The sequence below is a fragment of the Podarcis tiliguerta genome (assembly GCF_965153285.1).
Source record: "Podarcis tiliguerta genome assembly, chromosome: 4".
In the NCBI taxonomy this organism is placed as follows: domain Eukaryota; kingdom Metazoa; phylum Chordata; class Lepidosauria; order Squamata; family Lacertidae; genus Podarcis; species Podarcis tiliguerta.
Genome location: NC_139537.1, coordinates 54,253,924 through 54,281,901, shown reverse-complemented (window position 1 = coordinate 54,281,901; position 27,978 = coordinate 54,253,924). Strand labels below are relative to the sequence as shown.

At 43.6% G+C, this 27,978-nt stretch overlaps 1 protein-coding gene across 24 annotated transcripts in view; it reads left to right on the top strand.

Annotated features, from left to right (window-relative positions):
- Positions 1–278: 278 nt before the first annotated feature.
- The window catches only part of LOC310676046 (cystathionine beta-synthase-like), a 42,465-nt gene continuing 14,765 nt past the window's right edge, over positions 279–27,978 (top strand). For 4 of the 24 annotated variants that reach the window (XM_083437327.1, XM_083437343.1, XM_083437344.1 and 1 more), the window contains exons 1-12: positions 11,122–11,298; positions 13,860–14,071; positions 14,250–14,356; positions 14,946–15,080; positions 17,194–17,273; positions 17,638–17,772; positions 19,226–19,295; positions 20,657–20,748; positions 22,486–22,611; positions 23,362–23,446; positions 24,683–24,788; positions 25,991–26,068. In XM_083437327.1, the coding sequence (XP_083293453.1) occupies positions 11,284–11,298; positions 13,860–14,071; positions 14,250–14,356; positions 14,946–15,080; positions 17,194–17,273; positions 17,638–17,772; positions 19,226–19,295; positions 20,657–20,748; positions 22,486–22,611; positions 23,362–23,446; positions 24,683–24,788; positions 25,991–26,068 (1,241 nt within the window). In that variant the 5' untranslated portion in view covers positions 11,122–11,283. Of the gene's footprint in view, positions 447–2,188; positions 2,414–2,725; positions 3,049–11,121; positions 11,299–13,859; positions 14,072–14,249; positions 14,357–14,945; positions 15,081–17,193; positions 17,274–17,637; positions 17,773–19,225; positions 19,296–20,656; positions 20,749–22,485; positions 22,612–23,361; positions 23,447–24,682; positions 24,789–25,990; positions 26,069–27,978 lie in introns of those variants that run through there. The other 20 variants (XM_083437347.1, XM_083437326.1, XM_083437329.1 and 17 more) reach the window with 18 other exon arrangements.

The window sequence follows — 27,978 nt, the reverse complement described above, 5'->3', positions numbered from 1 at the left end:
TAGCATCTTATTATGAGCAGCTGTGTCTAAGGAAGGAGAGAGAGAGAGAGAGAGACAGAGTGTGTGTGTGTGTGTGTGCCAAGGCATCAAAATTAACCCGAAAGCGAGTCTTCAAGCAAAAGAACTGCCGCCCTACAACCTAGCTGAGTTCCCTGTGTCGTAATATTTCCCTTTGCCATGCAGCTCGGAGAAACCATCTGCGCAGGCTGCAGGACTGACACGCCGCCTTCTCATTGGCGGGGTGTGTCCCCCCCTACGCCCCCGTCCTAGCCAATCACTGCCCGCGCTCTTTCCAAAAGCGAATGTGGGCTGGGAAAGGCTGCTTGCACACGCCGAGCAACCCTCTGCGCGGCTGGATCGGGCGCTGCTTCTCTGCTCTGCTTGCGGGGAGCGTTTCCCATCCACGCAGCTAGCCCGCTGCCCTTTCATTTCAGGCACCCAGGTGAGTCTTGGTTTTATCCTCTCCCCGCGATTAGTAAGGCGTGGGATGCGCATCTGATCTAGGGCAATAAGTGGGCGAGGAAAGGACGAGGTGCAGGCAGCGCCAATTCTGACCGCCCCAATCGCTAGAGGACTTCTTTGTTAAGGGTGTGTTTGCGTTGGGCACTTTTTCTCCCCCTCCGTCCCGGAGGCTTGGTGCAGCGCCTGTTTCTTCTCATTCACCTTCCGGTTGCATCATCTAGTTCTCAACAGGTGAACTGGAAGCAGCGCCAAACGGCAGATGATGGGTTTTAATTTATTCTTGCTTTAGTGAAGGTTGCTTCTGAACGAACTTTATTTCTTTAATTTTTCTTGGTTGGGGGCCAGCTTCACCTTACTATCTTTCCAGAAAACAGCAAAACCCCATTAGGCAATGGAGGGAAAATGCTTACTAGGATAGAGGCAATAATCTATGTTATTGTTGTTGCTGTTTAGTCGTGTCCGACTCTTCGTGCCCCCATGGACCAGAGCACGCCAGGCACTCCTGTCTTCCACTGCCTCCTGCAGTTTGGTCACACTCACGTTGGTAGCTTCGAGAACACTGTCCAACCATCTCGTCCTCTGTCGTCCCCTTCTCCTTGTGCCCTCAATCTTTCCCAACATATACTCATGAAATCCTTTACCTAGGCTGTGTACATAACCATACATTTAAAGCACACGTGCACAGTCATGGGAACTGTAGTTTTCTTTTCAAAGAGCTACAGTTTACAATATTCTTTTTTTTGGGGGGGGGATTTAATGTATGGTGTGTACACACATGGGCATAGCAAGGGTTTTTGTTGGGGGAGGGACAGGTATTTTATTAGGGGAGGCAGAACCTCAGTTAGCTATGTATTTTTATTGATTTAGTTAGTGGGGGAGTTGCCCCTCCCTGCCTCCTTTTGGCTATGCCCATATGTACACAACCTGTTTCAGTTATTAAAGCAAAAACAAACCACAAAAATTGGGCAAGGACTATTATAATTTGTGTCCTGTTTCTGGGCTTGATTGATCATGGTGTGGGATGGGCCTTTGGTCTGCTCCAGCAGGCCTCTTTTTATGTATTCTAGAAATAAATTTCTTAGGGTGGTACTGACAGTGTGACCCTAAGTAATTTTGCTTTGAAATGAGCTGCACTGAATTCTGTTGGGCTTACTCCCAGGTAGATGAACGCAAATGTTCCTAGAGCCGTTTGCACTCCCTGCCAGGTGCAGATGTTGTGAGTTTTAAAATGCACTTGCAGCATTCATTTTGCAGGCCTCCTTAAGCAAAACCCAATTCCAGCCTTATAAGTGAAAATGTGATTAATCTGAAATGCATCATTTAGATGAAGAACATTAACGCTGGATAGAGAATGAGTGTAGTTCTCAGTTCAGTTATACATTCTGGCCACTATGCAGGAAATGAAAAGCTGAACTTACCTCAAAAGTGTATGACTCATTTGAGCCTACATCTTGCCGAAATGCATGGACATTAGAAACAGGATCTGCCTTGGTTGGGCATCTTGTGCAAACTCAAGTTACAAATGCCTTTTGCAGATACGATGGTTGGAGAGCTTTTCTGAAAGAGTTCAGAGGTCAAAAGATACTGGATATGGTTCCAGTCTGGCAAAATTCCAGAAATTTCTGTGGTTTCCTTTTTCTTAAAGGGATCTGTTCCTACAGTGTTTTTTCCCCATTATGCCTGCAAATTCATGGTATGAGACTGAATGCTTTACCTTTTGTTGCAGGTATACCCTTTTTGCCCTGGTGAAGCAGTGATCTTAGATACTGCATGTGCTTCCCAGGATCTTTTTGTGGAAAAGGGGCAGGCATATTTAGAAGCAATTTACAAGAAAAGGTACAAGTTGTTCCTCAGGGTCCTTTCCAACTATATGATTCTATGAAGATAAAACAACAGATGTCCCTGAGGCATGAAATTCTGTGACTGATTTACAGAGCATTTGTACTTGGCAGTAAGTCCCACTATGTTCTATAGGGGTTGTACCCATATAAGTGTGCCTTAAAAATCATTTGTATGCAGTTACTGTAAGTGTGGATAAGCAAATAGTTATGTGGAAGGGAAAACATTTTAAAAGTTCCACACTGCTTTAGAAGTAAAACAGTGAACAGTGCTTTTCCTATACCTGGTTTATTCTTCTGAAGTCTTATTCAGTTAAAAAGAGGCACTATCTGAAATAGTGTTTACTCTTGCTAATTATTAAGTTGTTGACGTAGTATAGGCAGATTGTATATAACTCTCACATGGATCTTTGAAGATGCAGTTTGGTGAGCATGTGCCTCAGGGAATGACAAAATGAGCGTTCTTGACACACCCTCCTCAACTGCATCATTGGAAATGTCCTAAAGACAAACTGAAGCTTTGTTCACACCTTCATAATCTCGCATTCGTTGAATATATGGAAGGGAAGTGGGATCATTATGCTTGCTAGCTTTGCCACTGGCTGTGCTGAAGGTAAGAATGTGCTCTGAGTGCATGCAACTGGAGGGTCTTCATTCTTAGTTGCAACTCCAGATCTTCAATTCAGATCCTACCTTCTCACAGAGCTTGTCCTCACCTGTGGGTAAATGTATCAAGGCTGGGGATAAGGTAAGCAGAAACAATCCTGGTCCCTCTTGTGCATTCAGTGAATGTGTAAATATAAAATGAAGACAGGGCTTGTGCACTTTGGGGATAGTCAATTGACAAAATACCGTATTTTTCGCTCTATAACACGCACCCAACCATAACACACACGTAGTTTTTAGAGGAGGAAAACAAGAAAAAAAATATTCTAAACGAAACAGTGGGTGTATGATTTTTGTGGTTCATGCTGTGGCCACAGACATGTGATCTGACAGTGAGTTTGGAGTAACCCAGTGCAAAAATCCTGAGGATCCATGTGGATCCGTGCTTTGTAACCACGTTTTAAGTGGGGAGGGAAGGAAAAGCACTCAAGGGACAAGGAGCACGCGTGGGGTGTGTGGAGAAGGATGCTGCTAATAATGCAGAAGATGGGTTTAAGGGGAGAAGAGGCACGCGTGGGGTGGGTGGAGAAGGATGCTGCTAATAATGACGAAGAGGGGTATAAGGGGAGAAGGCTCCTCTCCTCTCCCGCTTTGCTCCTTTAAAGAAGCAGGCTCTCTGTCCCTCTCTCCTCCCCACTCAGCGGCTCTTCTCCTGCTTTGCTGTTTCAAAGCGAGCCATGGAGGAGGGAAGGAAGGGGAACCATGGATTCTCTGCTCACGACTGCAGCAGATCCCCCCTGCCACCCATAGGCATCCCCTCCATAACACGCACAGACATTTCCCCTTACTTTCTAGGAGGAAAAAAGTGAGTGTTATGGTGCAAAAAATACAGTAGGTGCAGAATATAATAAAAAATTGTTATGAATACAGATGGGATAGAAATGACTGGAATATTAGTTTGAACATGCTTGTGAATTCTCAATATTCAAATAGCACAGGACCCATGTCTGTCAGAATTTTCCACACTTTTAACATCTCTTCTGTATTTGTGGGGATGAAAGAGAGCCCAGATGTGTGTGTTTTTGTGGTAATGATAGATACCTATCTTTTGATTCCTCTCAAACAAAATGAAAATCCCAGTCTGAGTGGAAGGGATGATAGGTATTCTGTGAAATCGTTTCATGAGTTGATGGAACATGTTTGTATGATTATTGTAGCTGTTTAAGGGAATTCTATCTTGGGCATAACTTTCCAAATACTTAGATGTGGGTTTAATTGCCTATACCAGTAGATGCAGCAATAGACAAGACACCTTAGCTCAAATACTTTATTAATAGGTTGTGCATGTCCAAAGAGTTTTGTGTTGTGGCTTTGTTCTGTGGTAACTCACTTTCTGGCAAGAGCGTGTAATTGCTGTCTTTTTGCCAACAAGCATTGATATGTGAAAGGTAATATAACTGCCATCTTCAACATTGTAAAGATAACAGACATAGATATACACAAGGTTTGTTTCTTTTTTGATCATTTAAATCCTTTCATAAGTAATATGGCTTGCTGGTGAGATGTTTGGCTTTTGTTTGTGCCCCTCCAGTTTGCTGTTTGTTTATTTTTGTGGGTGTTTTCTGCAATGTGGCATCAACACAGTAGTACATTAATAGTGGATTTATCCTGGGCCATTATTCTGCTTCATTAGTTGTTCTGCGGTTCTTCCCCAATGTTACTGCATTATTGCCTCCTGGAGGTGCATTCTTGGGCTATAGCAACAACAAAGCCCCCAGAACATGTGTGCTACGAAAAGTCACAAGATTTTAGCAGAAAATGTAATAGGGGCATGCATCTATTACAAATGCAGCCATGTGGTCACTTCAGAGCTTTGCGGGCACAAATGGTATTCATAGAACCATAGGTTTAAATTGTGGCACCCAGAACTGGACGCAGTATTCCAGGTGTGGTCTGACCAAGGCAGAATATAGTGGTACTATTATTTCCCTTGATCTGGACACTATACTTCTCTTGATGCAGCTAAATAGCATTATCTTGTTTTGCTGCTGCAACACACTGTTGACTTAGGTTAAGCTTGGGTATAACAGCCCTGATAACATCATGAAAAACCCATCATGGGGAATCCTCAACATCTGGTGAGGCCCTTTTTATGAAATCTCACGGTTGAGTAAAGTCAAACTTTGGCTTTCAAGATAGTCACTAGTTTGTCAGTTCAAGATTTCACTACAAATTGATTGAACTGTATTTATTTATTTTGGTAGTAGTTTATTGTGTGCCAAAAGATCAGAGTTCTTTCTACTGTTGCAGCATTACACCGTAAAAGTCACTTCTGGCCGCCCTGTCTTTTCAATAACTGTTCCAAAGTGGGCTGTACTGAACTTCTGACTTTTCTCTCTATCCATACATATATCAAAGTCCTTAGGTGGGTGGGCTGCCTCATTCAGTTCAGTATAGTAGGGACGTAAGCTTTTTTTGAATACCCATCAGAGCATGTCTATTGTCCCTTTTCTCACCCAGAGTTGATCCCTCCATAAAATGAGGTAAGCTTTGTAGGTGGTGTACCTGCGTGAAAGTGTGAGAGTACGCACACAGGCTTTCTGCGCTTGAAATTGCTGGTTCGTATTTGAAAAGATGGTCAGAGAGTGGCTGGTGCAATCCAGTCAGATGGATGGGGTATAAATAAAATTATCATCATTATTAAACTAATTATTATTAAGCATTTTTTTGTTTTCTGTTGGTTTTAATTAACATGCTACTTTTCTTTTGTATGTCACGTTGAGTTCCATTTTGTAAAAAGAAAAAACTACGAAGTGCAAATAATAATAATGTTGTTCAAAGTGTAAATAGAAACCATTTGATTACTTTCTGTAGAAATCCTGTTTCCCTCTCAATTCCCTGATAGCTTAGCAAACTAGTAAACAAGTCATCAAGATAGGGATTGCCTTGTGATGTCTGAGAATGCCAGGATGTTGCTTAATATATTGATTCTGCAAATTCCAGTTATGTCAATATACCATGCCCTGGCTCTGTATTTTGAAAATATTGACATCGAATGCTTTGCAGCACTTCTGCTATCCTGGAGATTTATTGGCAGTTACTTGGAGCACACGAGTCATGCTCAAGGTGGCATGTAGCAATGGGAAAATCAACATTTATGCAAATGCATACAAACAAAGACAATTAAAAGACCTGTTAAAATATCACCCTCTCAGTGTCTCTGCCAGAAAAATAAGCCCGAATGATACGAATTTTAAAAAACCTGATGAAGTAGAATCTAGGCGTTGGGGTTTCAGACACTGAGGGTTCAGTGGCCTTGTGAAATACATTATTGTAGTTTTTGGCACTGCAATGGAGAAACCTCTATCCAAAATGTTGATAAACACAACTTTGCTAAGAGCAGGTTTCTAGTTCTGTTCACCACCTAGGAGGGAAGGAACATCCAATTAAACTAGAAAGTGACAGTGATGGAGTCCATATCACTGACCTCATTCGAATCTGAGGAAAGTTAAAGTACTATTGAGATTTTTAATAAAAAAATAAAATAAGGATTTGCTGGATTTTGGAGTCCGTTTTGAAATGTGTGGCTTAATCTGAGGGCCTTATTAATGTGAAATATCTGAAGTTGCTAAGGGGCCATTAGATTTTTGGCATCAAATTGCCCACCTTTTCCAACAACTCTCATAATGGGTAGGCCAGGAACACGGAAAGGTAACATGGGAGCAGGGCCATGCAGAGCTTGCTTGAAGCCTGGGGCGGGAGTCTTGTTAGAATAAAGTTATGAACTCAAACAGGCTGCCCCAACCCTCTGCATGGAAGAGTGATGAAATGCCATCCTTTTGGCGCCATATAATTGAATCCTCCACCCTGAAATGTTCCTGGCAGCAGGCTTGTGGTTCTCTTCACGCCTCCATGGCCCACTAGTGCTAACTTGCCTTGCCCTGCCTCTAGGCAAATGAAGCCCAGCTTCCCACCCATTTAGCATCTCTGCTACATGATGTGTGATCTGGGGTTTCCCCCCGCAAAATTATCTTAAAAGCTTTTCTTCTCCTTTTACTTATATTAGGGAAGTGAACCTGTAGGGGTAACAGAAGAATTAAAAAACCCCAACTAAAATATTTTACAAAGATAGGCCAAGGCTGGGCAAAGTTCAGGCTTGTATCAGATCTATTGTATTTTTCCGTGTATAACACAATCCAATGTATAAGACGACCCTTATTTTTGGGAGCCAAAAATTAAGAAAGTGTTGAGGGGTTTTTTTTTGGGGGGGGGGGAATTGCAAGAACAGTTGAGCTTCTTTTGTAAGTTTGTTAAGCTGTTTTTCGACCTTCCCCCACTCTGTTTGATGGAACTGGTGCCATAACTCACCGCGTACTGATACCCACCATAAGCAGCCCCCTTGCCAGTGTTCCCCACCCACCTGCCAAAGTTGGCCCATAAGGGGTGAGGGAGATAGCAATCTGGCCAACATAATTGTTGAGAGCAGTTGTGCATAAAAAGTATTTAACATGTGAAAACGAGGAAGATTTAAGGTAAACAACCTGCAAATGATTCCAGAATACAGTGTTCTATCTTGTGGTGTTATCTTTAGGAGATTTGTGTGTAAAGCTTTTCTTCTGGGCACACCCTCTCCAGTCATAACAGAGCCCAATATTGTTTTCAAGGTCTGATAATTCCTACCAGAGTTACATCTGTGAGTCAACTGTGGGCTAGCTTTGACTTGAGACTTTATCTAGAAATGGAAAGCTGGTGATTTTCTTCCACAATGAACTGAATTTGTGACGCACCACTTAATCAAATAAATACAGCCACACAAGGTGAATTCCATTTCCGAGGAGGAGTGGTTGGTACATAAGCGTTTCTCCTAAAGCATGCTCCACCCCAAGGTTTAAAGCAGAGCTTTCCAATCTTTTCATGTTGGTGACACACTTTTTAGACATGCATCATTTCACGATGCAGTGATTCAGTTTTGCGTCATTTCGCGACACAGTAGTTCAGTTTTACTAGGAAACCGGAGGTTAAACTATTCCCTTTCCATCCCCTGGAGGAGCGTGGGGTGTGTTCGCGTGACACATCTACACACTGCAGCCGACACACTAACATCTTGCAACACACAGTTCAGAAAGCTCTGGTTTAAAGGGATACACAATTCAATTCAAGCTGTACCGTTCCAAGATGCAGAATGGGAAATCACATCTTGGGACGGTCCCCAACAATGAAGTTTTGAGAATCCCAGCACATAAAACTAGCACATCAGAGCAAGTCCTACCTATCACTTTTGTCTCAGATGCAATACTTTCCTACAAGCAGGGACAAGCCTGTTAAACTACCCACCTACTAATTTTTGACATGGGCCTTGTGCTGAATTTAGCAGAGACTGAAGGTCCAGTAAAATTGGGCCATCTTGCTGACTTGCTGCCACACAAACCTAAAGCACAGGCTGATCCCTAGTGTGATCAGCAATAGAGGCTTTTGTTCAGCCCTTCCCTATTAAAGGCCCTCAGCTACTTGTTACGATTTGCTTGTCTTTCTATGATTCTCCTCTCTGTGCTAGACACACACAGTTCCTTTCTGATAGAGACTTGTTTTCTGTACTCCTGACCATCTTTGTTCTCTTTGTCTGAACCCATCCCATTTTTAAAATGCATCACTCAGAACTAGACAGTTCTCCAGGCTGACTAGAGCAGAATAAAGTGCAGCTATTACTTTCTGTGTCCTGGAAACAATCTCTTAACCCAGCCTGCTGTCGCATTAGCCACTTTGCAGCTGTGTCACGCTGCTGACTCATGTTCAGCACTGACCGGCTGCAATCCTGAGATCATTTTCACATGTCTGACTGTCAAGACACTTTACCCAATCCTATACCTATGTATCTTATTTCTAAATCATTTAATTACCTCAGTGCAGACCTTTGCATCGGACACATCTTTTTAAAGGAGTTCAGTTACATGTATTTAAAATCCCACTCTTTTAGCCAAGAAAGACTCCCAAAGCAGCTAAGGATTCTCACACAGAAAGACAGAGATAGATGCTGCCCTCAGGATTACAATCTTAAAAGACACAGAGCAAAGTGAGCATGGATTGGGAGGCAGGAGGAAATAATTGAACAGTTTCAAGTTCTTAGTTACAGTTTGTTCTAACAGAGCATGTACCTAAGATGTGAGATGCAACAGTTCAAAGAGAGGACCCACTAAAAGTTGCTGCAGTCTTAGCTGCAGCAATAGGTAGATTCTGCAACACTTCGTCCGCCTCCTCCTCCTCCTCTAATCTGATGTTAATCATAAGCTGGTAGGGACCACCAGGGTCATCTAGTCCAACCCCCTGCAATGCAGGAACATTTTGCCCAACGTGGGGCTCAAATCCACAACCCTGAGATTAGGAGTCTCATGCTGAGTGAGCTGTCCTGGGAGCCCAGCAGTCAGGTGACAGTTTTGCAGGCTGTTTCTTTTCCTTTTTTCCTGTACAGTTTCATGCTTTTCTATATATCGGACCCCAGGACAGTGGAGGGAAGGGAAATGCTTTAATTTCTCATTTCTCTTCTTCCCCGCCAGCCCAGTTTGTTTCTCTCCCCTGCTTCCACATTGCTACTTCTTGCCACAGAGCATTGCATGCAGTGCCAGGATAGTATCGTAAATACCAACAAGATTTTGGAACGACTCCCAGGCTCCTTAATATAACTGATTAACCTTAGGAAAGAGATATCCCAAATCTGTTTGGCAAGACCCATGCTATGAGTGGAGCTGAGATTACACACCCTTAAGGCCATAAATGTCATGCAAAGTGTGATGACTTCGGCTTCTGTACACTGATACACTGAATGCCACTCAAGTGGGTGTTGCATAATCTTGGCACGCATAAGGCATTACTATGAAGTAACTGAGATCCTCCTAGTATCATTTGAAACTGCCATGGAAGTCGTAGGGCATAAACAGAAGATGGATATAGAAGGGTCTATATCAGGGACGGGGAACCCAGTGCCCTCCAGGTGTTGCTGAAGCCCAGTTGCCATTACCTCCAGCCAGCATAGCCAGTGGTTGGGGATGATGGGAGCTGGAATCCAACAAAATCTGGAGAGCTACAGGTATATATGGAAGCACATTGTCCTGACCTGGACCAATGAGGGCAAGCAACTGGGTTTTATTTATTAGTGAACCCGGTTATATCAGCTCCTAATGTGCAAGTGATATACAGCAATACTCCCCACTAACTACAGCTTCTGTCCTGTGCCTGTCTTCACCCGTTTGGAGCAATGGGATATATCTACCCCCCATTCCTCCTTAAAAACCCTTGGCTGATGCTCTGTATTCAAAATGAGCCAGGCGCCAGGCACAGTTTACACCTATCAGCCACTTGAGACCAAGTGAAGATACCTGGGTGCCAGGATGGTGTCTGACAGCTCCATCATCTGGAGAGGCATGCCTGGGGATCCTTGGATCTAGACTGTTTTCACACAGTCATATGACATCTCATATAATTCTATCAGTTACATTTTATCTGCATAAGCCGCAAGCAGCAGGAGCCCTGCGCTGGGCTCCTGTGGCTTGTGGAGAGGTGCGCGAAGTCTGGGCGCGCTGAGCTCAGCACGCCCAGCCTTCGGCATGCAGGCAGCTCTCCGCAAGCCGCGGGAGCCCAGCGCAGGGCTCCCGCAGCTTGCGGAGAGGTGCGCGAAGCCTGGAGAGCGAGAGGGGTCGGTGTGTACCGACCCCTCTCGCTCTCCAGGCTTCAGTGAAAGCCTGCATTCGCCCCATAGGATGCACACACATTTCCCCTTCATTTTTGGAGGGGAAAAAGTGCGTCCTATGGGGCGAAAAATACGGTAATTGTTGCCGCTTATCTCCACTTACCCCACCCCACTGCCCTGCTCAACAGTTGGGAAGAATATTCCTTTGTTATGAATAGTCAGTCACCATTAAGAAAAAGGGATAGGAATAGGAATAGGCCAGTATATATGTGGACGGTCCCTGGGTCAAGGGACTTAACTTCTTTAAGGTTGCCATCTGATTCTAGCCAGATGTTTAACTGATAATCACAGCCAGTGATTGCAAAATAAGACTTTTCACAAATGCTGAAGTACCATTCAACTGCCAACCCAGTGGGCTTCTGCATAGAGAGAATATGATGGGGTGAGGTGTCTCTCGCCACAGGCAACAGAATGTCTTGTGCCAGTTTAAACTGTCTCAGTATTCTTTTGGCAACTGGCAAGTTAATTTTACCCAAGGTGTGGAGCATCAGGTGTGGGCCCTGAATGTGCCTCTCTTTCTCTCTGGCACTCTGAAGACTCCTCAGACCACACACCCCTGGATGCTTTTCGCACCCTGGTGTTTTTGCTTGGCTAGAGTGTAGCCTTGAACTTGGGTGATGTCTCGTGGTTCTCTGGATGGTAGATACAGAGGTGTGTGTAAACTAGCCTGTTGTTCAGAGGGAAAATTTACATCAGTTCCACCTACGGTTTCCTCTGACCCTGCCCTGCCACTAGAATCTGGCCCGCAGATATTGCCCAGAAGGAAATGTGACCATCATGTTAGAAAAGGTCTCTTCCCTCCCCTCCTTACTCTATAAGAGTTGTGGACTTTTTTATTCTTATCCAAAAGAGCAAGCTGGTATGCCAGGCAAAGCAAATGAAAGTTTGTTTTTTCAGTAATCACCCTTCTACAAAGCAAGATCAAGGTCTTTCACAACAGCTTTAATCTAGAGCTCTGGTTTTGGAATTGGCAACTCCCTTATCTAGAACACCCCAGTGATAAATCCACAAGGATCTCAGTGCTGTGTATGATCAAAGGCTGTCTTAATTCTAAGTACGATAGAATTTTGGACATCTATTGTCCAAAAGTTGTTTCATGTTGAGGTTCATCTGGGGATTTTAAGGTAAGAGGGGGAGTTGCCATGGGGAAATGCCTGACGTAAGGCTTCTTCAAATTGGCCAGTTACTCCCTCACTTCTTAGACTTGGCCTGTGAAATAGGGCAAAGCATGAAGGCCACTTATGAGATAAGCTAGTGGCTTTATATGAGAAGGAAATAAGAAATAAACTTTCCCCTGCTTCCTTTGCAAAGCCTTTTTTCTGGTTACATTTGCATAAATGTTATAATTAATGACTGACAAGTGCGGGAAGTGGATTCAAGATGGCTCCCAGCGGGCTAATGCTCTACTTGCTACATGATTGGTCACCTACTAGGGAGAATATGAAGGTTCTGCAGAATGCAGTAGAGAAGTCTCAAACTTAAAGTGAAATGCCGCTTTGTAAAAGCATTTCACTTCACAAACCCCACAGTTTAGTCTGGCAAACTGTTTGTGGATCTGGAATTTAGGAATTTGTAGGCTCACCTATCCTGTTCCTTGTCACTCTAAGGGGGCCCTTTTATGACAGAAGGATATAGCCTTCTGTGATCTTGTTTCTGAATCAGCGCAAATGGGTGTTGAGAGGTAGTGAGAAGAGGATGCTGCCAAATTATCAATGTCTGCTGACAGTTATGGAGTCAATCTCTAGAAATACACCAATTCTAGAAGATTCCAAGTAGTGTCTTGATTGGGAGTCTTTTGTGCACTTTATTATTTGTCCAGGGGCAGCATTTCCTGGTACACTTGAAGTTTCTAGTTCTAGATTTTCCGGTCTTTCAGGCTTTAATGTTGCTGTTGATTGTTTATTGATATAACCGTGCCTTTTAACTTTTTGTTTCCTCATATCTTGGAGGAAAACATTGCCTGCTGCGTGTAGTATAATAAGGGAAATAACATTTTCTTTCAGGTCACATAAGTCATATTATAGGACAATTTGCAAGATGATCATGGGAGCTGAAAGGAAAGGTTACAACATTTGGCCGTTTTTAGGGCAAGTAAAGGAGGCTGGGGGACATGGTAGAGATACATAAAACTCTACCTGGTGTGAAGAAAGTGAACAGAGAGACATTTTCCTCCCTCGTACTGTTAGACCTGGGATCATCCAGTGAAGCCAAAGGTCAGAGGTTTGGGGACAGACAAAAAGAAATACTTTTTCACGCAGTCCATAGTTATCTATGTAACTCACTGTCGCAAGATGTAGTAAGGGGTTTAGACCAATTCATGGGGCCTCAGGTGATCAATGGATCCTTGTCCTGATGGCTGTGCACTACCTCCACTGCTGAGGCTCCGGGGAGAGTTCTGTTTGTGCCCAGGTTCTGCTTTGGAGCTTCTAGTTTTGGCATCTAGTTAACCTCTGTGAGAACAAGATGCTGGACTACATGGGCCATTGGCCTGACCCAGCAGTGGTGTTCTTTTGTTCTGTTCAATATTGGGAACTGTATGATCAGAACCAAGGTAGGGAAATGAATTCCAGATGAACTAGTCTAGAATTTGTAAAAACCGTGGAAGGTGTACCCCGCCCCCTAATTTACTGAGATGTTCCTGGTGTGTGAGAGAGAATCGTTATCAGGATTGGAGAGGGTACAGCTCTGTGTTAGAGCATATGCTTTTCATGCAGAAGGTCCCAGAGTTTAACCTTGGATTCCCCAGTTGAAAAAAGGGCTGGGTACCAGCTTGATGTTGATGGGAAAGGCATTTGCCTGAGAGCCACTGCCTATGAGAGTTCAGTCGTACCTTGGATCCCGAATGCCTTGGTACTTGGACGTTTTGGCTCCCAAATGCCGCAAACCCAGAAGTGAGTGTTCCAGTTTGCAAATGTTCTTTGAACCTGAACGTCCGGTGCAGCTTCCGATTGGCTGCAGGAGCTTCCTGCAGCCAATCAGAAGCTGTGCTTTGGTTTCCAAACGTTTTGGAAGTCGAACGGACTTCCAGAATGGATTCCGTTCGACTTCCAAAACAACTGTAACTAGTACTGGGCTAAATGGATCAGTTGTCTCACGTACAGTAAGGGCATGTCATTTTAGGTGGTAAAACTTAATTTTTTGCATTTATTGACAATTACTGTGTTTTGCCTAATGGCGAGTGAAAATTTCATTAGTCCCTTTCTTCCCTTGAGGTCACAATGCCATCGTTTCCCACAGAAGCCGGGATGGACACCTTGGCTTGCTCTCACTTCTCAGCCAGCTGCACACCCAATGGAATTCCGGAGAAGGAGCCTTGCACCTCCCCAGAGAAGGAGAGGAAGTGGATCAGGCCTGACATTCCAAGCAAGTGTACCTGGGAGCTTGGGAAATCTCCTTCTGAGTCGCCCCATCGCCATGTTGCAAGGTAAGCTGCCATTCAATAGAACCGCAAACTGAAGTCTGATTAGCTTTGGTAGTTTGAATCCAGTGCGCTTGTTTGGTTTGATACTTTGCAAGCCATGTTCAGGTGCTGGTGAATATTGCTGTGGGGTTTACAGTTGTTTCCCATCCCTGCTCTATGTTCCTGTGTCTTTCTGGTTTAGATCTGAGACTCCAAAAATTATGCCAGATATCCTCAAGAAGATCGGCGATACTCCCTTGGTGCGAATCAACAAAATTGGGAAGCTCTTTGGACTTAAATGTGAACTTTGTAAGTATCTTCTGGTTAGCTGGAGTTGTAAATGAAAACATTTGTGCTGTCGCAATGATCAAGAAGGACCAGTTCAGCCAGGATTTTGGTAGTGTTTGCTGTAAACTCGGCTTGACTGTAAAGCCCACTGGCCAGTTCAAAAGAGAAATACAGCATTGGGCTGATTCAGAGCTGATATCTCAAAAGCCTTTTGTTTTGTTACCTTCTGTGTTAAATTATATTTCTTTAATTTTACTTCTGTCATTTGTAGACTGCCCAATTGACAATGTTCTCTGGATTGACATAAACCAGAAACAATAAAAAGAAGCCCAGAAAAATAAAATATAACTAATCACAGTACAGAACTAACTAAATAAATAAACTAGTAGTGCCAAAATGATACCGAATGAATAGTTAGTGGGTGTTGTCTGCAACGGGGTGCAAAGGAAGTGGGGAGCTATTGCTGCACTGTGTGTGTTTGTGCACCCAGCGAGGCCAGGTGCATTTTTCCCCTGAAAGAGGGCTAGACATTAAAAGCTGACGTGTCCCCTCTTTTTGATAAACGGGGGGAAATGAAACCTAGTTGAAACATAGTCTTTGTGCTTTCCAGTGGCCAAATGTGAGTTTTTCAATGCTGGAGGGAGTGTGAAAGACCGGATCAGCCTAAGGATGGTAGAAGATGCTGAAAGGGATGGGATTCTGAAACCTGGAGATACCATTATCGAACCAACGTCAGGAAACACAGGTACGGTTGCTTGGGAGTGAGAGCAATTGTAGTGTGACCCTGGGCTGTGTTGTTGGGCATAGCAGTAATGCAGACAGGAGGATAATAGGACAGGGATTGCTGAACAGGTATCTGGGGAGCTTTATTTCTCCCCAAAATGGAAGCATCATGATGGATATGAGAACATTAAGCATGTACTTAATGCTCTCCCATGGAAGTCAGTGAGATAATCAAGCAATATCTCTGGTGTAAAGTCATGGAGCTCTTTGTGTTTACCAAACTGAATGAGAAACTCTGTCAGAGCTAGTTTTCCCAACAGTTTACCCTTTAGAATCTATGTTCACTTGCAATTTTTTTTTAAAGGAAACTCATCCTTCTTTTAACAATTTCCAGTCCCCTATTAGATTCTGCTTTCAACAGAGCTGTGGAACGTTACTCATTCGTATAGACACAATGTGATATCACATCCAGAGGAGAAAACAAGTATGGAGAAGGCTTTAGTTGTCCTTATATGCTGGTACAGTGTAATGGTTAAGGACATGAACTATGAGCTGGAAGGTCCCTTGTGTGAATCACATTAATTCAGCCTTGAATTCACTTGATAGCTTTTACTGCGTCTCTGTCAGACACCCGCCCCCCCCAATCATCATCATGTTATATAAACAGCAAATGTTGCCTGTTCCTTTTCACTGAAAGCTTTGGAAACTGTTACATCAAAGTGTTGTTTGAAAGCCCAAGGTGTCCAAGGACTGATGATGTGGTTTAATTGATCAGAAGTTGTTCAAGGGCTTTTGAATTCTTAAGTTCCTTGATGCTCCACTTAACACTCAGCAGTCAAGTCCCATTGTGATGTCAGAGAAGGTAAACCAATGGTAGCCAGAGCTGCCATGACACCTCTGGCTGCAGAGAGAGACTGTGAAATCAGAGCTGATTGGCATCAAGAAATGAGGGTCATGCAGAGAGGAAGAAATGGAGGGGGCGGTTGGAAGACTGAAGAAATCAGTGAACACAGAGGAGCTTTTAAAGAGGAACAGAGCCGTGATTTGTTGTAATGACAGGGCCTAAGCTAATCTGTAACACGGGGGTGTTGTAAGGATTACTGAGCAATGTATATGAACAGATAGCTTTTCCTACCTAAATGGTAAGCAGTCTTATTGGATTAGCTTTTCACTCTTCTCTTGGGAATCTTCCAGTGATGCATAATTTCGCAAACATATTAGAACATCAATACTGCTTTTGTTAAAAAGAACAGTGTGATCTTTGGCATCTCTTAAGATCTAAGCTGTACCTCTTGCTCTCCTACACTCTCAGAAAACACAGACTGCTCTGTTGTGGTTCTGTTCTGCACATGCCGAGTTTAGTGTGTTATGATTGTTGTTACGTACAAGTGGACACAAAACTTCACAGCAGGCAGTTGTCCTTGTAGTTGAAACAACCTTAGTTTTTACAGTGAATGTATTGAATGCTTTCTCGCCAATCTCTGAAATGGTACCTTTCTGTGGTTAGCAATATTGCCCCCTGATGTCTGGGGAAAAGATGGAGCAGAATGTAATCCGAAACCGCCATGTGTGTTGGGAGAGAAGCATACACACAACTAGAAGTGTCTTGAAAGCTTTTTTAACTACAGCCAGAAACTTGGCTAAACAGGCAGTCGTCTTGTTAATATAAAAATGGCTTGTTCTATCAGTATGAGTACCCAGTTGGTCCAGAATGGCAGGACATACATTTCAGGTATGTCATAACTCAGTGGTAGAACATATGCTCTGTCTACAGAAGGTCTCAGGTTCAAATCCCTGGCATCTCTAGAAAAGACTGGAAAAGGTTCATTTCTGAATACCTGGAGAGACAGGTCAGTTGGTGTAGACCTGCCTTCCCCAAACTGGTACCCTCTCAGATGTTTTGAACCACATCTCCCATTATCTTTGACCATTGACCATGGTGGCTGGGACTGTTAGTAACTCTAGTCAAAAACATTTGCAGAGCACTATCTTGAGGAAGACTGATATAGACAGTACTATACGAGATGGGCAACTAGTTGGACTCTGTGTAAGGCTGGTTCCTTTGCTCCTGCAAGTAAAGAGTTTTAAAATATAAATGTGTGGCTTCCTTCAGTGATGCATTTCCTTGGTTCCAGGGATCGGACTGGCTTTGGCAGCTGCAGTGAAAGGCTACCGCTGTATCATCGTCATGCCAGAGAAAATGAGCATGGAGAAGGTCAGAGCTGCTTGTCATTTCAGATGCTTACAAATCGTCACTTGTTGTGTAATTGGTTAACTGGGACATCATTAGCCAGCAACGCAGATAGCTGCATATGGGGTAGATGCTGTTTAATGTTTAATGCTGTTCTGAAACTTGCTGTTTCAGTGAGCTAGCAAAATGTTTAATGAGGTTCAGGATTTCGACTGACATTCAGTATTTAAAGTTTAGTCTGGCAGTACGCTGGGAGTAAAATAGCTAACATCTGAATTAATACATAGTGAAAATCACTCAAAGTCTTATAGCTTAAAGTTTAATTTCCCCGTTGCTCAGGTGTTGTGTGGCGCATTTCACAAATTTGCTCCCTCTTTTTTGAAATCAGGTGGATGTTCTGCGAGCTCTTGGGGCAGAAATTGTGAGGACTCCAACTACTGCTAGATTTGACTCTCCAGAATCTCATGTCGGCGTGGCGTGGAGACTGAAAAATGAAATCCCTAATTCCCACATATTGGATCAGGTAAAGAGGCAGAAGGAGAGAAGTATTTCAGATAGCTAGGTCCTAAGTGGAATACAGTCCTTTTCATTCATCATTCTAAAATCTCAGTGAAGGTGATGTTATAATTCCCAACTCTCAGGCAAAGGGATGGAAAAGTCTCTGCCTGAAACCCGAGACAGCCTTCACAGGTCAATATAGACCAGTCTTCCCTGACTTGGTGCCTTCCAAGTATTTTGGACTACTCATCCCATCAACATCAGTTGGCGTGACTAATGGTCAGTTATGACTGGAGCTGTAGTCTAAGACATTAGGAGTGGCACAGGTTTGGAAAGGCTGATGTAGACAATACTGAGTTAATAGAACCAATGGCTTGTTTCATTATATGTCAGCTTCCTATATAATCTTAAGTCAAGTGGACTAAAGTTAATTGTACTTATCTTGTCCTCCAACTCATACACAATTGTCATCCTGTGGGTGGGGCTCTGTTGTGGGCTAGTTAGCCACTGAAGAGGAGCAAGCATTGGTGGTACGTAAGGAGCTTGAACACCTCTAAAAAAAAATAAAATTAAGTTAAGTGGTGCTGAGACCATAATTGGAACTCCCTTCCTATTGCTATCTGATAGGTGCCTTCACTGTATTCTTTTTGGTGCCTGCTGAAGACATATATTTATTTAGACAAGTCTTCCCAGATGTTTAGAGTGTATGAGTTCTACTTTGTTTTAGCCTATTCTGTTGTGGGTTAAACTTTTGGTATGTTTTAAATTATGGTTGTGAGCATTTTAGTGAGCATTTTATTGTTTTTTCTTTTTTGTAAACCACTTTACAAAATCAAGCGGTATGTAAATTTTATGAAATAAAATAATAGTACTTTGGCAAAGAAATACTCCATGTTCTACTCTGGGGGTATATCAGGGAACAGGGCCTTCTCAGCAGTGGCCCAAAATTCCAGAAACCAGATCCGTGGAAGATCAGGCAGGTGCTATTTGTAGAGACTTTCAAGTGGGCTTTGAAGACTTTCGCTCCCTCTCTGTAACTTTCTGTGAATGAGGTAAATTAGACTGTCAAGATAATGTCCTAAATTGAAACATGGGAAACTCTTCTACTGAGTCAGGCCACTGGTCACCTAGCCCAGTTTTGTCTACTGGCAGTTGCTCTCCAGGGTTTCAGGCAGTTTTTCCCAGCCCTGTCTCAAAACACCAGGAATTGAACCTGGCTCCTTTTGCATGTGCTCTGTCATTGAGCTATGGCATGAGGATTTGGAGTGGTGGGTTGTTACTTTTTAGATTATTATTAAATGGGCTTGCTTTTAATGGTACTTGTAATAGCTGCTTTTTGCTATTGTATACTGCTTTGTGGAGGATTCTTCCTTTAAAAAGCAGCTTATAGATTTATTAAACATTTAAGTCCACGTGTGTTCTTTGTAAACTTGCCAGACTGTTGTTTTTCTACATTTTCCTTTCATTTTTCAACATAGTACCGCAACGCTAGCAACCCCCTGGCCCATTACGATTCCACGGCTGAGGAGATCCTGCAGCAGTGTGATGGTATGTTCAGCCGGCGGGTAACTCTTGGGCCCCTCATCCTAGATGCTTTGAGAAAAGGGGGGTTCTGGGAAATTGCAAGGCTACTATAGGGCCAGGATGCATAGACATGGTGTCAGTGGGTGTCCAACAGCCCCCAAGCAACTTTTCTCCTGCAAGTTTGCCATGCCCGAGAATTATAGAGTTGGAAGGGACCCCATGGGTCATCTAGTCCAACCCCCTTCAATGCATAAATCTCAACTAAAGATCTGTGACAGATGGCCATCCAACCTTTGCTTAAAAACCTCAAAGGACGGAGAGTCCACAACCTCCCGAGAAGTGCTTTGACATCTTTTAATTTGCATGGTGCTCTAATGGCTGGAACCAAGATGAGGCTTCAACATTGCTATAACTTAGCAATTCCACAGCACATCCCAGTGCGTAACGTATTTTACAATTCTTATCTCAAATTATTCTCAAAATAGCTCTCTGTGGCTGGTTAGGCTCGGTGCCAATTAACACGTTGCAACAAAGCGAATGTACTGCCATGTATTTGTGTCACTGGGTAAATGAGGTGCATGTCCGCTTCACACATTATCAAGTATGCCCTAAATGGAGCATTGCATGAGTGTCGGGAGGACCTGCGACATCCACAACAAGTGAACCAGTAGTTGGAGACAGTGCTTTACCTAAAACCATCGGTGGAGCTTTGTGCCAGAGCAAAGATTTAGATATTGGTTTCCCATCTTGAAAGCCCATATCTATAGCTCTAAATGAATATCTCATAGATCCATAGATACAGGATTATTGTTTCATTTGCTTATGTATTATTACATGCCCTAGGCTTTCAGGACCTGGCAGGCCAGTCAGATTGGTAAATAAATACATTTGCTGGCATTTGCTATAGAGTGGAAATGTGAATCTATGGATTCTCTCTTATGTTTATGCAATTAATCTGGGCTCCATTTGATGTTTTGGGGCATTGTAGGGGGTTGGACTAGGTCATGTTCACAGTACAGTCGTACCTCTACTTACGTATCCCTCTGGATACGGAATCTTCAGGTTATGGCCATGGCAAACCTGGAAGTATACACCTCTATTTACATAATTTTCAGGGTGCGAATGGACCCCCGGAACGAATTAAGTTCGTATCCGGAGGGTCCACTGTCTAACCTATTGCATTTTTTGCATTTGCTAGCTTAAGGCCAGTAGAGGGAGCTCCCACATAGCATTTTTGTCTGATGAAATGTGTTTCTTCTGCCTGTGCCATACTGAGGCAAAAACCCTTATACTAGAATTGGCTAAAAGACTGTATTCATTCAGATTTGTGTCTTTAATTCTTTTTGGCCACTTCAACTGTACACATGTTTCTGCCTCTCTGATAGGTCATGTAGACATGGTTGTAGCTGGAGCGGGTACAGGAGGCACCATCACTGGCATTGCCCGAAAACTAAAGGAGAAATGCCCTGAATGCAAAGTAAGTCCCAGGCTAGGGCAGGCATCTCAATCACTGCTTCATCGTTTTCCATTGTTCATGGATTTATGTGATCCCGTGCCTTATTGGGGTATAGGGAGTCTCATGAGCCTTGTGTTTTCTTCACCCTGTTGCGTTATCTCTGTTTGTCAAGCCTTCTGTTCTCGTGTTCCAGGATGGGCCCAGGCAGACAAGCATTTCTGCCCTTAAAGCAGGCACTGGGACTTGTGAGACAGGCTTCTCTCAACCAGAGTTCGCTTCCATTCTGTTCCATGGCTTCTGGGGTGACAGCCTTCACCATGCACACAGATCTGCCCCCAAAATGGAGCTCATTAACATGGTGCCTGGGAAAAGCACTGTTGTTGCCATGATGACATGGATTGCCACCAGCTATATCATGGATTGCTTCCTGTTCACTTGCTATTTGCATTTTTATCCTCATGTCTGTATGTCTAAGGAAAGTTGGGACTACTTGCACAGGCAGAACATTCTTATGTAAACTCTTATGAGGAGCCAGTGTGGTGTAGAGGTTAAGAGCGATAGACTGGTAATCTGGGGAACTGGGTTCGCATCTCCGCTCCTCCACATGCAGCTGCTGGGTGACCTTGGGCTAGTCACACTTCTCTGAAGTCTCTCAGCCCCACTCACCTCACAGAGTGTTTGATGTGGGAGAGGAAGGGAAAGGAGATTGTTAGCCGCTTTGAGACTCCTTCGGGTAATGATAAAGTGGGATATCAAATCCAAACTCCTAAACCAGCTCATTATGTTAATGTTAAGCATTATTGATGCAAGCATGTCCTTTATACTGTTGCACACCTTGCGTACAGCAGTCTGGTCATCACTTATTCCTTATCCTTAACTATGCACCTGGAAGCCCACAAGGGAAAAGCAATTGGGGAACGATTCTGAGTAGAAAACCAGCTGTCAAGGATAGGGTCAAGTACACCCCAGAGCCAGTCGCCTTGGCATGGATGTTGAAATCATCCAAAACCAGCAGTCCAGGGGTTCCTCAACACCAGCTCTTAGACCAGCTCTGTCAGTTCAGGCAGGGAGACTCTAGCAAGGTGGGCAGTAAACCAACAGAATCCCTAGTCAATTCTGATTGCCCAATGCCAGGAACACAAACTCTAGATCAACCCCCCAAACTAGACAGAAATTCCTATACTTTTAAAAATTTGGGCAGAATTGTGTGAAATTTGCCAGCAACGTCACCCCTTTGGAGAATGTGAATACTACCAATTTTCATAAAGATATTTCAAAGAATCTAATGGTTTTATTGTGTCCAACATAGGCATTTCATCCTCACAGGAAACAGAATACTTAGTAGAATCCTAAGAGTAATAAAACACGCTGGACATCTTGTATCCTGTACTGTGATTCCTTACAAAATTATTTGAGTGATATAGAGATGTATGTCACTGAGCACATAATATCATGTTTCCGTCCGTATCACCTGTTGGGGTTATATATGTGTAATGAGAGCTAGCATCTGAATGGGCTCCAGAGCACACTTGTTGACATTCGCCCTTTCACTAAGCCAAACGAAAGCAGTGTAGGAGCAAGTGAGTTTTTTCATGTGCTTTAAAAGCAATGATTGACATCGGGTTTGGTGTTTTCCAAGTTTTAATGACAGGGAGAACATCTTTGCGATGCCACAACAATTTTGACTTACTATGACTGATTTAACAATTCTGTTCTTGATAGCCAAACACTGACTCAATGCTAAAAACTCTCTTGCAGATTATAGGTGTTGATCCCGAAGGATCCATTCTTGCAGAGCCTGAAGGACTAAATAATACAGACAGCACAACTTATGAAGTGGAAGGGATTGGATACGACTTCATCCCTACTGTTCTGGACAGATCAGTAAGTCAGACTCCCCTCATGTGCATGCCTGCTGAACACATCTTGCTGGTGTGTCCATAATTCTTATGTCTTTGGAAAGGCCTTTTTTGCATCTGATTTCCAGCTGTGAACTTAGTCACACTTCCTCAAGAAATGCATAGACACTGAGTGTTTAGCTTTGCTTTCCAAGTTTTCCTATGTCCTTTTTCATAGATCCTCATCACTCTTTGTCTTTATTTCCCTATGTGGCTGATTCCTTGCCAAAATAATGCAGGCAGAGCAAATAATGGAGCTCAGAAATGCATATGCAAATGTGCCCAATATTTTCCCATTGAGCAGTAGAAAATCTGTGGATGTAGTCAGCTGCCTTCTGCTGACTCAGGCCATTGGTTGGTCTAGTTCAATATTGTCTACACTGGCAATTGCTGCTCTCCAGGGTTTTTGGGCAGGAGTGTTTAGCAGCTGTACCTGAAGATGCTAAGGATTAAATATAAACATCCACCATTGAAATGCACAATAAAACAACCCCATTAATACATCACAGCAGTTGTAACAGGAGACTGAGGGGATCGAGGGGATGCAGCAGGAAGACAGTTTCCAGACTTCTCCCAAATTTGTGGCAGTGGACCCAAGAGTCTACCACTAGAATCCATGTCTTCTGTCCCACACTGAATTTCTTGGCCTGCTTAGTATTGACTTAAGGGCCCAAGTGCGGAGAGAAGTTCAAGGCTTCATGGTTGTTGTTTTTTGTTTCCTCACCCTTTCTTCCAGTTGGTGGACAAATGGTACAAGTGTAATGATGAAGAATCTTTTGCCTGTGCGCGCATGTTAATCAGAGATGAAGGATTGCTGTGTGGTAAGTGCTTTCTGAGGGCTATATTTGTATTCATTGAGAATTGAGTACTCAAGGTGACAGTAACAGTTGAGAAGGAACCTCTTTGCTCTCGAGACCAAGTCATACTTTCCTTTTTGTCACACTTGTGGGTCACTGGTATATGAGTACTGTAAAGCATCACGTTTGGTAGCTTTTGAAAAAATAAATAAAAACAGCAGTAGATTGTTGTGAGGGGCGTATTCTTAATTGCCTGCATAGGCCTGGCAGAATAGAAAAGTATTCCGCAGGCATTCAAAAGTTGGCACAGAAGGCACCCGTTGTTCAGACATTAGAAGATAATGTCACTTATTTTAGAATATATATCCAATTAAGCACCTGCAACTGTACCTGTAATTGCTTCTCGGCTTCAGCACACAATAAAGGCAGCTCTAATTATGGAGCCCTTTCTTATTTTAATTTTTTTATTTAAAACAAAGATAAAACAACTACATACAGTCAGAGAATCATCTCTGAATACTCCACAGAGCTTTGTCAAAGCATTTATGCTAAAATCATCACAATCTTAAACACAAAATAATGCATTATAACCTCCATCGCTTTGGTGGTTCCAACTGAACATTTCCATGAAAGGATGAGTCTTTGCTGCTATTTGCTGGCTCTTGCAGAACACCAAGCTTTTCTGAACAGAAAGAATGAGGAAATGATTGCTTGGGTTGTTTTCTTCCCTCCGACACCACTGTTGCCTGTATGATACACATGCCAGTCTTGGTTGTAATATGGCAGTAGCAGAAAGGCAATCTTGAGAGGAAAGGCAAAATATTCAGTTAGAAAAGTAAGCTCCAACGTGCTGATTTTTTTGCCAACATTTTTACATAACTCCATTACACCATTTAACAAGATTGAATTTCCAGTTCCATTTCTGGGAACAAGTTGAGAGATAGTGGCTTGCACCAGGCTGGTCTATTTAATGATGCTCATCTTATCCTGGGGCGAGTAGGAATATGTCCTTTTTACAGTTATTGATGGATGAGCACCTTGGGGCACTTCTGTTGTTGTTTGAATACTTGTAGTGCTGTATGTATTTTATGACTTGTAAGTCACTTTGAGACAACTTTTTTGTGAAAATTGATGAGATGGTGATAATGGATACTTCGTTACTTGATCATTAGGCTCTCCCACTGTTCTTTGTCTCCTTTTACATTGCATTTTCAAAATGGCTTCCATGCCGTTTTAATGGTGTCCTCTGTCTTCTGTCAGGCGGCAGCTCAGGCAGTGCTATGTCTGTTGCCGTCAAGGCTGCCAAAGAGCTGAAAGAAGGACAGCGCTGTGTCGTCGTCCTTCCAGATTCTGTCAGGAACTACATGTAAGTAGCTGTCTTATTTCTCTGTTCCTGATGCTGACCGTGAGGTAGGGGACCCTGCCTGCATGACTAGCACTGCCCATTTGGCATTGCACCTCTGAATGTGATGGTGGCAGCAGCATGGCTAAATGGCTCCAGCACCGCTGCTGTAGTGTATGAAAGGCAGCTAACATAATAATAATAATTAATAATAATAATTTTATACCCCGCCCATCTGGTGGTTGGGTTTCCCCAGCCACTCTGAGCGGCTCCCAACAGAATGTTAAAAACATCGAACATTAAAAACTACCTGAACAGGGCTGCCTTCAGATGTTTTCTAAAAGCCAGGAAGTTGTTTATTTCCTTGACATCTGATGGGAGGGTGTTCCACAGGGCAGGCACCGCTACCGAGAAGGCCCTCTGCCTGTTTCCCTGTAGCTTCAGTTCTCGCAGTGAGGGAACTGCCAGAAGGCCCTCGGTGCTGGACCTCAGTGTCTGGGCAGAATGATGGGGGTGAAGACGCTCCTTTAGGTATACGGGGCCAAGGCCATTTAGGGCTTTAAAGGTCAGCACCAACACTTGGAATTGTGCTCGGAAACATACTGGGAGCCAATGTAGGTCTTTCAGGACCAGTGTTATATGATCTCAGTGGCCACTCCCAGTCACCAGTCTAGCTGCTGCATCCTGGATTAATTGTAGTTTCCAGGTCACCTTCAAAGGTAGCCCCACGTAGATCACATTGCAGTAGTCCAAGCAGGAGATAACAGAGGATGGGCACTTGAAGTTATGGCATCTCAGATGAGGCCCACCCTCTCACACTCACTGCCGTTGCCCCTGTGTTGCCCTCCCACCTCAAGCTCAATCACTCTGAGAGACTGCCACTGTTCAGTGACTTTCTTGGGTCTGGACTCTGCCAGTTTTTCCACCCATCCTTCCCACTGCCACTTTCATGCCCTAGCCCAGCCATGTTGACTTCTCCCTTGCAGGGCTGGTGCCTGTGTCATGGCCCAGTTTGACCTGTGGGTGAGCCAGCCTGATTATATTCTCCTTATGTAGACTTTTACAACTGTCTCACTGAGAACAAAGCGTATTAAAAGAGAGCTGTTTATTCTACGTGCAAGCTATGAAATGTTATGCCGTGTCATCCTTTACAGCTTATTTGCTTTTAAGGCAGGTATAACCTAAATTGCTACTTGTGACTTGTTTCGTTTCTTGATTGCTTCCAGGTCCAAGTTTTTGAATGACAAATGGATGACTCAAAAAGGCTTCATGAAAGAAGAAGATGACATTATTAACAAGCCCTGGTGAGGTGACCATGCCTATGAAGGCTTAGTAAAATACGTTGTGGCCAAAAACCCACCCTTAAGTCAAAATATTTTTTCTAATATGGATAGTTAAGCCTACACAAGCTAACTTCATAAATATGTCCAGAAGTAATGTTGCTTTGGATAATTGCTGCTGTTTGAAGTTATCTGCCCCTCTCCCTGCATCTACCTCCACCTCAGTCATAAATATTAAAATGGCATCTAGTGCCTTGTTGGCATTACTCAGCTTTAACTAGGGAGTTTATAGGGCAGTCATTATTCAGTACTAGTTCTGGTATAATCCATTTACAAATTGTGGGGGGAAATTAAGGGTACATTTCTTGCCAGTGTGGTGTAGTGGTTAAGAGCAGTGGACTCGTAATCTGGTGAACCAGGTTTGATTCCCCGCTCTTCCACATGCAGCTGCTGGGTGACCTTGGGCTAGTCACACTTCTCTGAAGTCTCTCAGCCTCACTCACCTCACAGAGTGTTTGTTGTGGGGGAGGAAGGGAAAGGAGAATGTTAGCTGCTTTGAGACTCCTTCGGGTAGTGATAAAGTGGGATATCAAATCCAAACTCTTATTCTTCTTCTTTTCTTAAATTCTCTCCCCCCCCCCCTGTATATTTGCTGTGATGATTATGCATGGAGGAAGTGAAAATAAAGAGAAAGTCAATGACTTGGCAAAGTCTGAATCTAGGTCTCCAAGATGCAGTAACATTACAACTCATATTGTCCATACTGACTCACTCTAGGTCTGGAGATATAACAGTGTTAGTTCGCGTTGAAGATACAATTCCAGCTGTACTAAACTAGGCATTAGATTTTGATTTCCAGAGGAATGGCCATGTTAATCTGTTGCAGCAAAAGGGTGCTTATGGCACCATATAGGCCCACGGGTTTATAGTGGCATAAGCTTTCATGGACTCAGCTCCACTTTATCAAATCCATGAAGTGCTAACCACAGTTGGCCAGGGTGTGCGAGAGAGAGGCACGTACACAAACACACAGCGACTGTGGAAAGTACAGGCTGTGGAAATTCTAAGTCAGGCTTAAGACACACAGAGTGACCCTTCACAACAGCGGTAGTTTGATAACCCATTTATCCAGATTTTATTATTGTAGTAGGATGGCTGTGTTATTGTCAGTTATGGTCACTTTGCTTAAACTGCATAGGATTGTCACAGACTGTCCTTTTTTTGCATTCCATGGCTGCTACTTCCATTTCTCTTTTTCCCTATGTCCACCTGTGTATATTCATACTGCCGTACCTCCGTTTATGTAACCCTCTGGTTACGTAGAAGAAGAAGAAGAAGAGTTTGGATTTGATATCCCGCCTTTCACTCCCTTTAAGGAGTCTCAAAGCGGCTAACATTCTCCTTTCCCTTCCTCCCCCACAACAAACACTGTGAGGTGAGTGGGGCTGAGAGACTTCAAAGAGTGTGACTGGCCCAAGGTCACCCAGCAGCTGCATGTGGAGGAGCGGAGACGCGAACCCGGTTCCCCAGATTAGGAGACTACCGCTCTTAACCACTACACCACACTGGCTCTTCAGGATGCGTGTGCAGCAAACCTGGAAGCATTTTACCGGGTTTTGCCGCATGAGCAGAAGCGGTCCTCAGGTTGCGGAAACCTCGGGATCCGACTGGACCTCTGGAATGGATCCCGTCCACAACCAGAGGTAAAAAGGTAAAGGTAAGGGTACCCTGACCGTTAGGTCCAGTTGCGGATGACTCTGGGGTTGCGCACTCATCTCGCTCTATAGACCGAGGGAGCCGGTGTTTGTCCGCAGACAGCTTCTGGGTCATGTGGCCAGCATGACTAAGCCACTTCTGGTGAACCAGAGCAGTGCTCGGAAATGCTGTTTACCTTCCCACCGGAGCAGTACCTATTTATCTACTTGCACTCGACG